The sequence below is a fragment of the Nyctereutes procyonoides genome, unplaced genomic scaffold, assembly GCF_905146905.1.
Source record: "Nyctereutes procyonoides isolate TBG_1078 unplaced genomic scaffold, NYPRO_anot_genome, whole genome shotgun sequence".
NCBI lineage: Eukaryota > Metazoa > Chordata > Mammalia > Carnivora > Canidae > Nyctereutes > Nyctereutes procyonoides.
In genome coordinates this window covers 11,199,533-11,212,769 of record NW_026575048.1, presented here as the reverse complement: position 1 = coordinate 11,212,769, position 13,237 = coordinate 11,199,533, and the positions used below count along the sequence as shown (strand labels likewise).

The window sequence follows — 13,237 nt, the reverse complement described above, 5'->3', positions numbered from 1 at the left end:
TCACCTGGCCTTCCACTCTCACCTTATCTTGGTAAGTGCAGCTGTCTGCTCAGACTACAGACAGTGAGGGAAGAAGTGTGGGCTTGCTTTCCAGGGAAACAGATTTAATCCACACCGAGTATTCTAGTTATTTGTGCGGTTCCTGCAGTGTCCCGGTTGAGCTCTGGACTAGGAGTCAGGCTGTGCGCACTCCTTTCCTGGTTTTGCCTTTATTTTACTCTGTAAATTTGGGTATTTCCACCATCCCTCAGCTCTGTTGAGTGTGGAAAGAAATACTTGATCTGTCTGCCCCTTAGCAACTGTGGTTTGGGACCACAATGCACATGTGAATAGTTAGGAATGCTGTAGAGGTTAAGGGATTATAGTCATCCATCACATCATTCTGATTACACAGTGGATGGTTCAATAATGTTCCTGTTCCCATTTCCTTGTCCCAAGATTGAAAGTGAAGAATATGAGGAAGCCTTGACTCTGGCACAGACCTATGGCCTGGATACTGATCTAGTGTATCAGAGGCAGTGGAGGAAGTCAGTGGTCAACATTGCTTCAATTCAGAATTACTTGGTATGTATTTTTGGGAACATGGTGAAATTCAAATGTATGGAACATTGTTTTGGTTATAGGGCTTGTATTGGAGCATTTTATATTGCTGACATGTCTAAAGCCAAAGTATGTTTTATTCAACCCAGGGACGTTCTCCTATCTGGTTGTATTGACTTTGTAGCTGGACTTTGGTGCTGAAGATGTGTGAACAATAGTCACTGATAAACCAGCTAACTACCTGATTTTGACTTAATCCTTTTTCTTTTTCCACCTCAGTTACCTTTCTTCACCTACATCATTCATGGTTTACTCAGGAGCAAGAAACTGCCTAGTAATTTGACCAGGGGAAGTTTTAATATGCAGTGTTACTTTCTAGTGGGATTTACTATAAAGGGGTAAAGAGAACACTAAGGAATACTCTAGGGCTGATGGAGCACACCCAAGGAGGGAGCAAGCTGACTTGGAAGGGAAGCCTCCTTCCTGAAGCTGGAATTCAGACCTCAGTGCGCTTTGAAGGAGTGGCTGTGGCACATTGGCTGGAAGAGCTCTTTGAGATGCCTCGGGTGGGGGCTAGTTCTTGGTTTTCAAGGTTGGCAGGCAGGTAAAAGTGGGATGGGCAAGCTGGTGCCTGTAGTTAGGGTGCCCTGGTAAGCTGATATTGGGGGGCAGAAGACCTCGGATAAGGAACCATGGCTAGGACTGAAAGGAAAAACTCCTACTCTGCAGGTGGGCATGGTGTAGGAAGAGCTCCCCCACCCCCAGGTGCCTGGGGGATTCACTGGGAAGGAATCTGCCCATAGGAGTAACAGCTGAAATTCAGTGGGAAGTTGTGTTCAGCGGGAGTAAGGGGGAAAGCAGGCATCTTTTGATGTTTCCTACAAGCCTTGCTAGCTGCTAAGCCATAGATACCAGAAGTTTAGAACCTGAGCACACAGGACTTCGACACCGGAGCCTTTCCTCTGCAGTGGCCCTCCAGTGCCCTCTCTTGGTGAAGTGTAGTATTCTGTCAGTCACAAAATGGAAATGCTGTGGGTCTCCTAACTGGAAGTGGAGAGAACTTTTGAAGCTGAGAGGCAATAGATAAGTGACATATTGAGCTTGCCAAATTCTCCTTCTTTTTTTAAATCTTATACTTGGATTCCTCCTGTTCCCTGGATTAAGTTTATTCCTTCTTATTTTTAAAAAAATATTAAAAAAATTATTCATGAGAGACACACAGAGAGGCAGAGACACAGGCAGAGGGAGAAGCAGGCTCCACGCAGGGAGCCTGATGTGGGACTCTATCCTGGGACCCCAGGATCATGACCTGAGCCAAAGGCAGACGCTCAACGGCTGAGCCACCCAGGCGTCCCTGTATGTTACTTTATTTTATTTTCAATAAAACACACCTATGAGGTCAACCTGAGTTAGAATCAGCATCCCACTTTGTCAGACTTGGAGGGTTCTGCACTTCCCTGCGAGCCCCGAGTGTACCATCAATCACTGAGCCACCCAGGGATCCCCAGGTTAAATTTCGTACATAGCCTGTGTACTGGGACCCCCAGGCACTTTATGAGGATGCAGCTGGATTTATGGCATGCTTTTTTTTTTAATTTTTTTTAAATTTATTTATTTATGATAGTCACAGAGAGAGAGAGAGAGAGAGAGAGAGAGAGAGAGAGAGAGAGAGAGGCAGAGACACAGCAGAGGGAGAAGCAGGCTCCATGCACCGGGAACCCGATGTGGGACTCGATCCCGGGTCTCCAGGATCGCGCCCTGGGCCAAAGGCAGGCGCCAAACCGCTGCGCCACCCAGGGATCCCTTATGGCATGCTTTAAAGAGGGCATGACTTCTCATTTGACATTTAAGAAGGAAAAAGGCTCTGCATTTAGGAAGACCTAAGAAGTATTGGGGAATGTTCATAGTTGTTTTCCATAAAATTCATGTGCACAATAATTAAAAACAACATAATCTGAAAAAATTGTAAGAAATTGATGCTACAACCAAATTGGGAGATAGTTAAAAAGTGAGACACCAGAGAAGAGAAATATCATGAGAAATAATGAAATAAAGGGAGAAGAAGAAGTTGCTTGTATTTTTCTTTAGAAGATCAGAGCACCAAAGTTGTATTCTCGTTCTTCTTTTGTGACTCAGGACAGTGAGTTGTGAGTGTGTGTAACCCATTTAGGGCTTTTTCTGGAACACAATAAAGGACAATTTTGGTCCAGGAAGGAGCTGACAGGTGTTAAGAAAGACAAAGTAAGTACATTTTTTATTGGGGGAAATACTTAATTCAGCTAAATAAATAGGCAATTAAGAGTAAAAGCACTAGGCAGGAGAAGGTGAAAGGGGTACAGGAGAAGCATAAATATGGCCATCCCTTTTAGGAAGCGTATAATCTTTCTAAGAAGGTAAAGCTTCATGTCTAAAATACAAATAAACATATAAGAAGATTCCGGGTAAGTGCTGTAGGAACCCAGTGAAAGTAGCAATCATTTTAGACAGTGGTTATGAAAGACCGTCAAGTGATGACGTTCTGAAGCAAGTATGAGAGAATTCAGAGCAGAAATCCTGGAGTTAGAGGAGAGGAAGGCATTCTTCATGGGATAAATGGTATGAGCAAATTCAAAGAAAATGAACATGACCTGTGGCATTGACTGAATCGGTCATAATCATTGCTTCATGTCCGCATTAGTATCTGGCCCCCGTAGGCGCCCAGTAAATATTTCTTGTATGAGTAAGTGAGCACTGTAATTAAACCCATCTGCTGGATTTGATATTCAACAACAGTGAACTTTGGGAAATATGATTAGAAAGATATATTGACCTTGGTTCCAGAGGATGTGGAAGGCTTGTGATGACATAGACTTTTTATCTATAGGGGATGTGTTGTGGATTTTTGACTGTGTAGGTGCAGAAGATGAATTGGCGTGGAGGGAGAATGTTGGTGGGAAACTCTACTTATGACAGAGACTCCTGTGATTTCATAGGTTTTATAAGTTGATGACTAGACTGGTGTGGAGACCATAGACCTGGAGAAGGGGAAATGAGTTAAGAGACATTTGAAGAAAGAACTGATAGAGTGGAATGTGTAAAGGAATGCAGGGTAGGAGTCAAATTAAACTTATAACCACAGTGACTCTTTCTTGGAAGAGGGCAAGTCAGGGATTTTGAATAGAGTTGGAGGAAGCAATTGGGAGGGAGGAATCAGCCCTTGGTCTTTTCAAAGAATAGCATATCTTGGCTTTTATGATTAAATTATCATCTGCACTTTGTGTTACATCTCATGGTCAAGAAAATACAGAACTTTGAAGTTCTGTGCCTCATTAGTTTTGTTTCAAAGTTAAGCATGCTTGTTACAATAGGAAATATATTATCTCGCCTTTCTGCTTACTTTTCTACTGTATTATATAGCCCAACGGCAAACTAATGAGCAGCTGTAAAAATTTGGGTAGATCTTCCTAATGTTTCTGAAAAAGAGTCTTGAGCTTTGTGTTTCATTGTGTCTCATTAGAAGAAAAAAGTAAGCTATATATAGGAATCTCATTCTCTGCCTCCCATTCCAATCACCTTTAGGGAATTAACTTTTCTTGTTGAGCTTCTGTAGCAGCTACCTGTGGCCAAGGGCTTAGGTAGCTGTACTCCCTTAGGTCTAGCTTTATAATTCTAGAAGGCAGCTGTCACATGCTGTCAGATGTTATGGGTTCTTTAATGCCTCTGTTTTTTTATTTGTATCCAGAGTAAAATAAAGAAACGATCCTGGGTTCTTCATGAGTGTTTGGAAAGAGTTCCTGAAAATGTGGATGCTGCAAAGGAATTGCTTCAGTACGGATTGAAAGGCACAGACCTGGAGGCCCTGGTAGCAATAGGGAAAGGAGCAGACGATGGCAGGTTGGTCACAGAAAGATTTGGATTCAAGAGTAAAGGTGACTTTGTGGAAACATTGAACTGAGACCTGGGAGAGTGTAGACTGCTTTATTTAGGTTATTCTGTAATGAGACAGTTGCCTTCGATCAATGCTGCTCTTATCTGAGGCCACAGCTTTCTTTCCTTTGAGTAAAAATGTGTGGATGTATGATAGCTTGATGCTTAAAAAAAAAAAAACAAAAAACAGATTCTACAGACCTCTAACGGATGCTGGCAGTTTCTAAGCTGTGGGCTAAGGCACATGCCTGGGGGTGCTGACTAGTCAGTAGCACCCCCTTGGCAAGTGTGAGCTTCATTCACTTTGTTTATCTCAGCATCATACCTCTTTTAGAGAATTCAAGTGATTAAATCCTGTGTTTTATGAAAGCATTTTGTACACATATAAGTACCACATAAATGAATATCTGTCGATAATAAAAGGAAACTTATTTGACAAGAGCCATTCCTCATTAGACATTTGGAATTTTTTAAAGATATAAATATGATAGTATAATTAATAGGTAAGTACTGTAAATGAGTCTGACATTCATTATCATTTTCAAATATTATTTTTTTGTACTTTATTTATTTATTTTAAGTAATCTCCATGCCCAATATGGGGTTGAACTCATGGCCCTAAGTTCAAGAGTCCCATGTTCTGTGAACTAAGCTAGCTAGGTGCCCCTTGAATTTTATCATACTTTTATTCATTTATTTTTAAGATTTTATTTTTATTACTTGAGAGAGAAAGAGAGGCGCATGAGCAGGGGAAGGTGCAGAAGGAGAGGGAGAAGCAGGCTCCCCACTGAGCAGGGAGCCTGACACAGAACTTGATCCCTGGATGCTTAACTCACTGAGTCACCCAGGTGCCCCTATATATTTATTTTTTAAGTAAACCATCTTAAAACCTTAAATAGAAGTGATTCAGATTGTAAACTTTGTGCAACACTTTCTTCATGGGCTCTTTCACATTGGGTGAATATAACCTCACATGTTTTCCTGAGTAGTTTTCATTATGATTTTAAAATTTCAGTATGTGACGACTAGTGATGACTTCTTGCTCAATCTGTGGATGAATCATTTTGCTTACAATATAAAAACTTTCTTTCAGTAATTGGTTCTTTTTGTTTCTGTGGAAATCAACTTAGTAATTAAATCAGCCAGAGTAGGGGAAAGCAGCTTTCACTTATAGCTTTGGCTTTTTCTTTTTCTTGCAGATTTACATTACCTGGTGAAGTAGACATTGACAGTATCCCCTATGAGGAGCTTTCACCACCCGATGAAGAGCCTGCCAAGAATAAAAAGGAGAAGAAGATCAAGAAGAGAAGGGAACTACTTAAATTAGTGAACTTTGCAAAGTAAATTATTTATTACTATTTGTTTGGTACTTTCTTTAAAATAATGTAAGTGTGTTCTTTGCTAGGATTAATTGCTCTAAATTATTCCAGCAACTTATATCAAATGCAGTTAGTATTATTTTACCCTTATGCTTTTGTGTATTGTTCCTTCACTTTGGGGCTCAATGGAATATTGTTATTTTTATTCTATTTTAACTTGTAGAGAAATGTGCTTCTGTGTAATGTAAGTGGCCTAATAGAGTTATTCACAACAGGTTAACACTGGAACAAAAGGAACTTTGCCGTTGTAGACTGAAATTATTAACCTACTTAGATCGACTTGCAACATACGAGGTAAGGAGTAGTTCTAATCAACCCAATTATGCTTACTCGATCTATCATTATAAATGGCTGCCCTAATAGCTGAGATTCTTGGTCCTTATGACTATTTATGTTTTAGGAAAAATTCATTTTGTCCAAAAGCAGCTTCTCTTACATATGAGCTTTGGTAAAAATTAGAGACTCTGGAGGCCAGAAGTTATGTCAGTCTAGGGAGTAGAAATGCTTTAGCTATTTCGATCAATCTGTGTTTCCTAAGTGTATGATCCTTTCCATTTACTTTCATTTTACATTTTGGTGTTAAGGTATGGCATATAGCTGTCTCCAATACCAAATTTCAGTATACACTGGGTTTTAATAATCTTAATATGAATACTTCTGGCTCATTTTATTTTAATGATTTCTTAGTGGGTTGAGTTTAGTTGGTTGGACTTTGATCCTAATTATGGCCAAAATGAGACCCTTGAACTTAAATAAAGTATACTTTTTTAAAAAAAATTTCTTTAGGGACACAAACCCTGATGTTTCCATGTTCAGTAGCACAATTCAGATGTTGTTAAAGATATTTCAGCAAATATATATAGTTTAGATTGCTTTTTTACATGACCCTCACAGCTGAAAATACCCAGAGATTAATACGAATTTCTATCTTTTAAAATGTGACTTCTCTTGCAGGTTGCTTCCTCTGTCTTTGTTAGTCTTCCTTTATGTTAGTCTCCCTCTTGGCTCATAGTACTGGCACATAGCAGGCACTCAGTACATGTGACCTCTGATGATAGGATGCTCGTACCCAGAATAATGGAGATATGTAGTACTTCTAATGCCTGTATGCAAATTCAAAAGCATCTTATTTCCCACCTGCTATTAAAATAGAAATGTTTTCAAACAAAACACCACTGACAAAAGAGGGCAACTTATGGTTACTAGGAAGCATGGTAGTGAGTATATCATTTCATACAAATAAGTTACAAAAAAATCCCTAATACTTTTATCTCTAGGTACAACTAGTTTGACCATTGGATGGTCACACTATTTTAAAGTATATCTTTTTATTGTATTGGAGTTGTATTTTGAAGTAATATATAAAAGCATGTTATAAACTGCAGAAGTTTGTAAAGATATAGTTTATTATGTTTTCTTAGCCTTTGTTTTACTAAATTGATTTTGAGATCTCAGAGAGTTCCATAGAATGTTCAGAGTTTGATTATTCAGTTATTTTTCTTTCATTTACCCTTTAGTTATCAAATTGCTATTTGCTGTTTGACAGTTGTAAGTATATTTCCTAGTGCATGGTGTACAGTATTTGTTGAGCCCACTTTCTTAAGGAATTAGGTGAATTAAGCTTTTGAAAAGTAGGTGAAGTTGATGAATTCAGCTGATAAAATGAAGATATTCAGATACAGTGTCTCAACCAGCTAGATAGTGGTAGAGATAGGCATTGCATTTTAATCATGGGACATAACTTGCTTTATTAATTCTGTGATAAATTAGATAAAAATGGATTCATTTCAGTGGGCCACAAGTGCCTGGTATGTACTAGCCATTATGGCAGTGCTGGAGATGGGGATAAGAATAAGGAACTGTCCTTCTGCAGTCTGTATTATGTAGACAATAAGTGATGACAATGATGTGCAATGAATTGATGAGAGAGCATAGTGGAGAAAAACATTCAGTTTTTCCTCAGGACATCTGAGAAGACTCTACATAGGAAATGATATTTCAACTAGTCCTTAAAAAAAAAAAAGCAGATTTAGGGGGCTGGGGAGTACTATGAGGGGGACATGAGAGCAGAAGCTCTGTAAAGGTATAGAGGTTTTGTCTTGTTGGCTGCTATATCTCCAAGCTCAGATTGGTACCTGGCTCCTTGCAGGGCTCAGCAAATATTTGTTAAAGCAATCAATAGATACGAGAGTATCTTAAGAAATACCAACACGTTTGTTGAGGACTTACTGTTTGTCAGCCACTGTGCTGGGTACTTAATCCAGATTATTTCTCAGCAGTCCTTTCAGGCAAGTGCTATTCTCCTTTCAGTTTTATGAGTATGAAAACCGAGGCTTGGAGAAGGAAAGTAATTTGCTTAAGTAGAAAGCAAAAACTCCTAAGGATGTCTCTTGAATTCATTAGCCTGTGCGATAATCAGCATGCTGTATGAAGAAAGGCCTAACATTACAAAAAGAGGTGGGATGCTCTCCACAGAGTGAACTTATGGGGTGAAGCTGGGCTGCGAGGGAGGGGCAGCGGAGACCAGAGGGAGAAGAGGTGATTAGAATAGTTTCTGGCCACATTTTGAAAGGTCTCTCATGCTGTGTAAGGAATTGAGTTCAACTGTTGGAGGTTGAGTGAGTTTAGGAAAGAGCAGGAAGTGGGTAAGTGGAGACAGTAGTTGTAAGCAGTTAGTTCTTTCAAGAAGTTTTGTTTCAAGGGAGCCAAGAAATGGTGTTAGCTACAGGGTATATGAAATGAAGTGTTATTTTTATTTTTTATTTTTTTATTTATATATTTTTAAAGATTTTATTTATTTATTCACGAGAGACAGAGAGAGAGGCAGAGACATAGGCAGAGGGAGAAGGAGGCTCCATGCAGGGAGCCCGACGTGGGGCTCAATCCTGGGTCTCCAGGATCACGCCCTGGGCGGAATGAAGGCGGGCACTCAACTGCTGAGCCACCCAGGCATCCCAAAGTGTTATTTTTTTTTTTAATAGAAGGAAGAAGTATTGTTTGTATGCGAATCTGAAGGAACCAATAGAGGGTGAGGAGGAATTTATCAAACAGAAGAAAGAGGAGATGATGGCATGATTATAGAAATAGGAGAAATGGGCTCCAGAGCTTGAGTAGGGTTCTGGACTATTTGGCAAGCAGATGTATATAATTTTTCTGTCATAATGGAAGGAAGGAAAATCCTGTTGGTATAGATGCAGGTAGATGTGCAATTATAGTGGGTTGGAAAATGATTTTCCTATCTAATGGTGTCAGTTAAAAAAGTATATGAAGTAAATTTTCAGTTGAGAATGGAGATGGGGACTAAGTATTGGAGATCTGAAAAGAATGAAAGAATTGTAGAAAAGTTCCTAACAGAATAGGAGAGAGAACTTGTTAGGGAAATGTAGTGGCATTGAGGGATAGCAGATTTGAGTTGAATTTATAAAATTTCATATCTTTCTTAAAGTATAGATTAGAGGATAATGAACCCAGATGTACTCCCTGCCCAGCTTCAACCATTTTGCTAATCTTCTTTTAGTCTCCACTCTTGCCTTTTCTTTCACTGAGATGTTTTAAAGCAAATCCTAGACATCTTATCATTTTACCCATAAATACTTACGCCATGTGTCTTTAATTGATAAAAACTTGAAAAAATGACCACAATAATGCTATTTTTTCTAACAAAATTAGTAGCATTTCCTTAAGATCACTTGATATCCACTTCACATTCAGATTTCTCTGGTCACCTTATAAATGGTTTTACAGTTGGTTCACTCGAATCAAGATCCTAACAGTGCTGATATCTTGAAATAAGAATTGTCAGTTTGTTTTGTGGTATTTTTTTAGACTTCTGGTAACTTGTAATCAGGGTTCATAGTTGCCTTGGACTAAGGATGAGGTTTTGCCAGGTGAGTATGATGAAGCAAGGGATTAAAGAAATCTCTATAATGATGAACTGGGGCTAAGCTGATTGGAAGGAATTAGAGACTGGGAGGAGAGATAACAGGTATAAAATGTAGGATCAGTGGACTGGATGTCTCAGTGAGGTTGAGGAATTGCTGGAATGCCATGTAGTGGGTTGAGTGGAGGGGAGGTGTGAGGGGAGATGCTGGGGGAAGGAGTAGTTGCTCTGAAAGTCCAGTGTGTGACATGGAGATGTCCCAGAGACTTCCTTCTTGTTGATAAAGATCCAGGGTCGTGGTCGGATGTGTAACTGTGATGGAACAAAGGGAATGATTGTTGTGAATGAGGAGTCAGGGAACTGAGAATATTTTTGAAATGTTTCCTTCCTGTTTACATGAGTATTCGTTAAACTCTTTTTTTTCCCTCCCCTCTTCTGGCTGCTCCTTCATTTACTATTCAGTTGCAGATTCCTGCCCTTCTCTCTCTTTCTCTCCTCCCTCCCTCCCTCCCTCCCTCCTCCCTTCCTTCCTTCCTTCCTTCCTTCCTTCCTTCCTTCCTTCCTTCCTTCTTTCTTTTCTTCTTTTCTTTTACTTTCCTTTCCTTTCTTTTCTCTTTTCTTTTCTTTCTTTTCTTTCTCTTTCTCTTTCTCTTTCTCTTTCTCTTCTCTTTCTCTTTCTTTTTTTTTTTTTCCTACCCTTCTTGCCCAACCCCCTGCACCTTTTTTTTGGTTGGTCCTTTAAATGATGTTGCTCTTTTTTTTAAAAAAAAAAATAAATTTATTTTTTATTGGTGTTCAGTTTGCCAACATACAGAATAACACCCAGTGCTCATCCCGTCAAGTGCCCCCCACAGTGCCCATCACCCATTCACCCCCACCCCCTGCCCTCCCCGTCCACCACCCCTAGTTCGTTTCCCAGAGTTAGGAGTCTTTATGTTCTGTCTCCCTTTCTGATATTTCCCACACATTTCTTCTCCCTTCCCTTATATTCCCTTTCACTATTATTTATATTCCCCAAATGAATGAGAACATATAATGTTTGTCCTTCTCTGATTGACTTATTTCACTCAGCATAATGCCCTCTAGTTCTATCCACGTTGAAGCAAATGGTGGGTATTTGTCATTTCTAATGGCTGAGGAATATTCCATTGTATACATAAACCAAATGATGTTGCTCCTTAAGGCTCCTTTCATTCCATTTAATTTCCCTCAAAATCATATTCACTTCTGTATTAATAACAGTATGTCATTAACAGTATGTGACTCATCTGACTCTAGAACTCTTGGCCTGTTATCCATCTGCCTCCTGGGAAGTTCCTTTCAGAGGTGCTATAGTTCCAAGTCCAGTATGTTTTCAGGTGACCTTCTCAACCCTGCACCCTCCCTCTCCCACCTCCCCCACACCTCCACATACCTTGTCTCTCTCTTACCTCAGTATATTAATCCAGTCAACAAGTAATTATTGGTTACATATATGCAAAGCAGTCTGCTAGGTATCTGGGTTCAGCATTAAGCGTGACAGACATGAGCCCTGTGTCCTACATCGCAGTGGGGAGATCTTCACTTGCAGTTGCCATGCTAACTCCTATTTGTCTTTTATAGGAGAACAAGTTTTATAGTACCCTTCCTCTTCCTGTGTGTTTCCTTTTAGCTGTTCCTCTACTGGTTTCTCTTCCCTACTAGATTTTAAGCCATTTGGAGGGCAGGAAAAGTGTATATGGTATCACTGCCCCCTCTCGCATAGTAGACAGCCAAAAAAATTGATTCATTGTTGAAGGAATGAATGATTCAGTCTGCATTTTACATTGTTCAGCAGCAGTAAAGTTAATGTAAAGTTCTCATACAGATGCAGGTGCTCATAATGGACAGGCATGTATAATGGTTGCTTATTTGTTTTTAGCAGGTGGTTGGTTTTGGTTGTCTTACTGTAATTAATTTTTTACTGCCTATTTCATTTACTTCTTAATTTTTTTTTAATTAACAGCATTTATAAATATGGCCATTTTCAAAATAAAGGCAAGAATGCAGATGTACTACTTTAGTTCACAGTTGATAGTTTAATTAATTCAGAGGTTATTTATTTGGGGAGGCAGAGTTGTAAAGGTTTTTAATATTTTCTTGTCACCCGTATTTAAAAGCCTTTTCATTATTAAGTCGCTCTTTCCCCTCAGGAAATCCTGGGAGTGCCTCATGCATCTGAGCAGAGATACGATGCTGAATTCTTTAAGAAGTTCAGAAATCAGAATATTGTTCTCTCAGCAAGAACTTATGCTCGGGTAATTTCTTTTTTGTAAATAAAATAATTATGGCTATTAACATTTTTTAAATCTCTGAGCCATACGGTTAATGTTACTGCATGCATTCACCATCATTTCATTTTTTGTTGCAATATTCATGTAGAGAAAATGGAATTAAATTTTTAAAAATGTTTATTCATTGTTCCTTTTCCCATTTTCCTGCTCATGCCCCCTCTATCTCAAATAAAATCTTAAAAAAAAAAGGGGGGGGAGGAAGGGCATGTGGGTGGCTTAGTTGGTTAAGCCTCTGATTTTGGCTCAGGCCATGATTTCAGGACCCTGAGGTAGAGTCCTGAGTCTGTGGGGAGTCTGCTTGTCCCTTTCCCTTTGGCCCTCTGCCTGCTCATGCTCTTTCTCTCTCTCTCTCCCTCAGATCTTGAAAAAGTAAAAATATTTATTCACCAGAGTTTTAAAAATAAGTAATTTTTATAGCATCAGATTGAGAAATTGATACAGAGTAGGAAGAGTTAGGAATATTTCAAAGTACCTTATTATCAGAACAGCGTAAAAAGTTAAATTTAGGTTTTCGAATGTTGTCTTACAAAATCATTCACTTATTTCTAAGGTTTACATTGCAAACTTCCCCCTTGCCATTTGTACAGGAAAGTAACGTACAAGCCCTTGAAATTCTATTCACTTATCATGGATCAGACCTGCTTCCTCATCGCCTTGCAATTCTCTCCAACTTCCCAGAGACTACCTCTCCACATGAATATGCTGTTTTGCTGCCTGAAGCTTGGTATGTGACTGGGTATAGTGAATTTTACCTTCTTTCTAACAGTTTTTTGTTTCATGTGGCATAATTTGAATTAAGCAAAATTAATTTGATCCATTTAAACTTTCTTTTGATTATAAAATTATTTCTAACCATATTTTTAAAAGATCTCAAAGCCAAAATGTGTCTAGCATAGCAGGGGCATCTTAACTTAATAAACATGAACTAACTTTCTTTCTCTCTCTTTCTTTCTTTTTTTTCTTTCTTTTTTCTCTTCTTTCTTTTTTTTTTCTTTTCTTTTCTTTCTTGAAGCCTCCTGACTTTACTGGTGTGTGCTCAGTGTGCAGTGTTTTTATGGTTAAGAACATTTGTTCTTTGTGTTTCTTTTTTTATTTTTATTTTTTTGTTTCTTTGTTTAAAGACAGTTTTTAGGATAACAATATCTGTCTGAGTTAGATGTATCTTTTAGAAATGTAGTTCTGACAGTATTGGGTAGTAGGTCCAAGGGACTCGGGAATGT

General features: G+C 38.9%; 1 protein-coding gene across 1 annotated transcript in view; it reads left to right on the top strand.

Moving 5' to 3' along the window:
* NBAS (NBAS subunit of NRZ tethering complex) overlaps positions 1–13,237 on the top strand; it is a 322,484-nt gene that overhangs the window by 85,095 nt on the left and 224,152 nt on the right. Inside the window, exons 16-21 of the mRNA XM_055327484.1 lie at positions 439–564; positions 4,262–4,413; positions 5,646–5,786; positions 6,041–6,119; positions 11,877–11,981; positions 12,605–12,741. Coding sequence (XP_055183459.1) covers positions 439–564; positions 4,262–4,413; positions 5,646–5,786; positions 6,041–6,119; positions 11,877–11,981; positions 12,605–12,741 — 740 coding nt within the window. The remainder of the gene's footprint in view (positions 1–438; positions 565–4,261; positions 4,414–5,645; positions 5,787–6,040; positions 6,120–11,876; positions 11,982–12,604; positions 12,742–13,237) is intronic.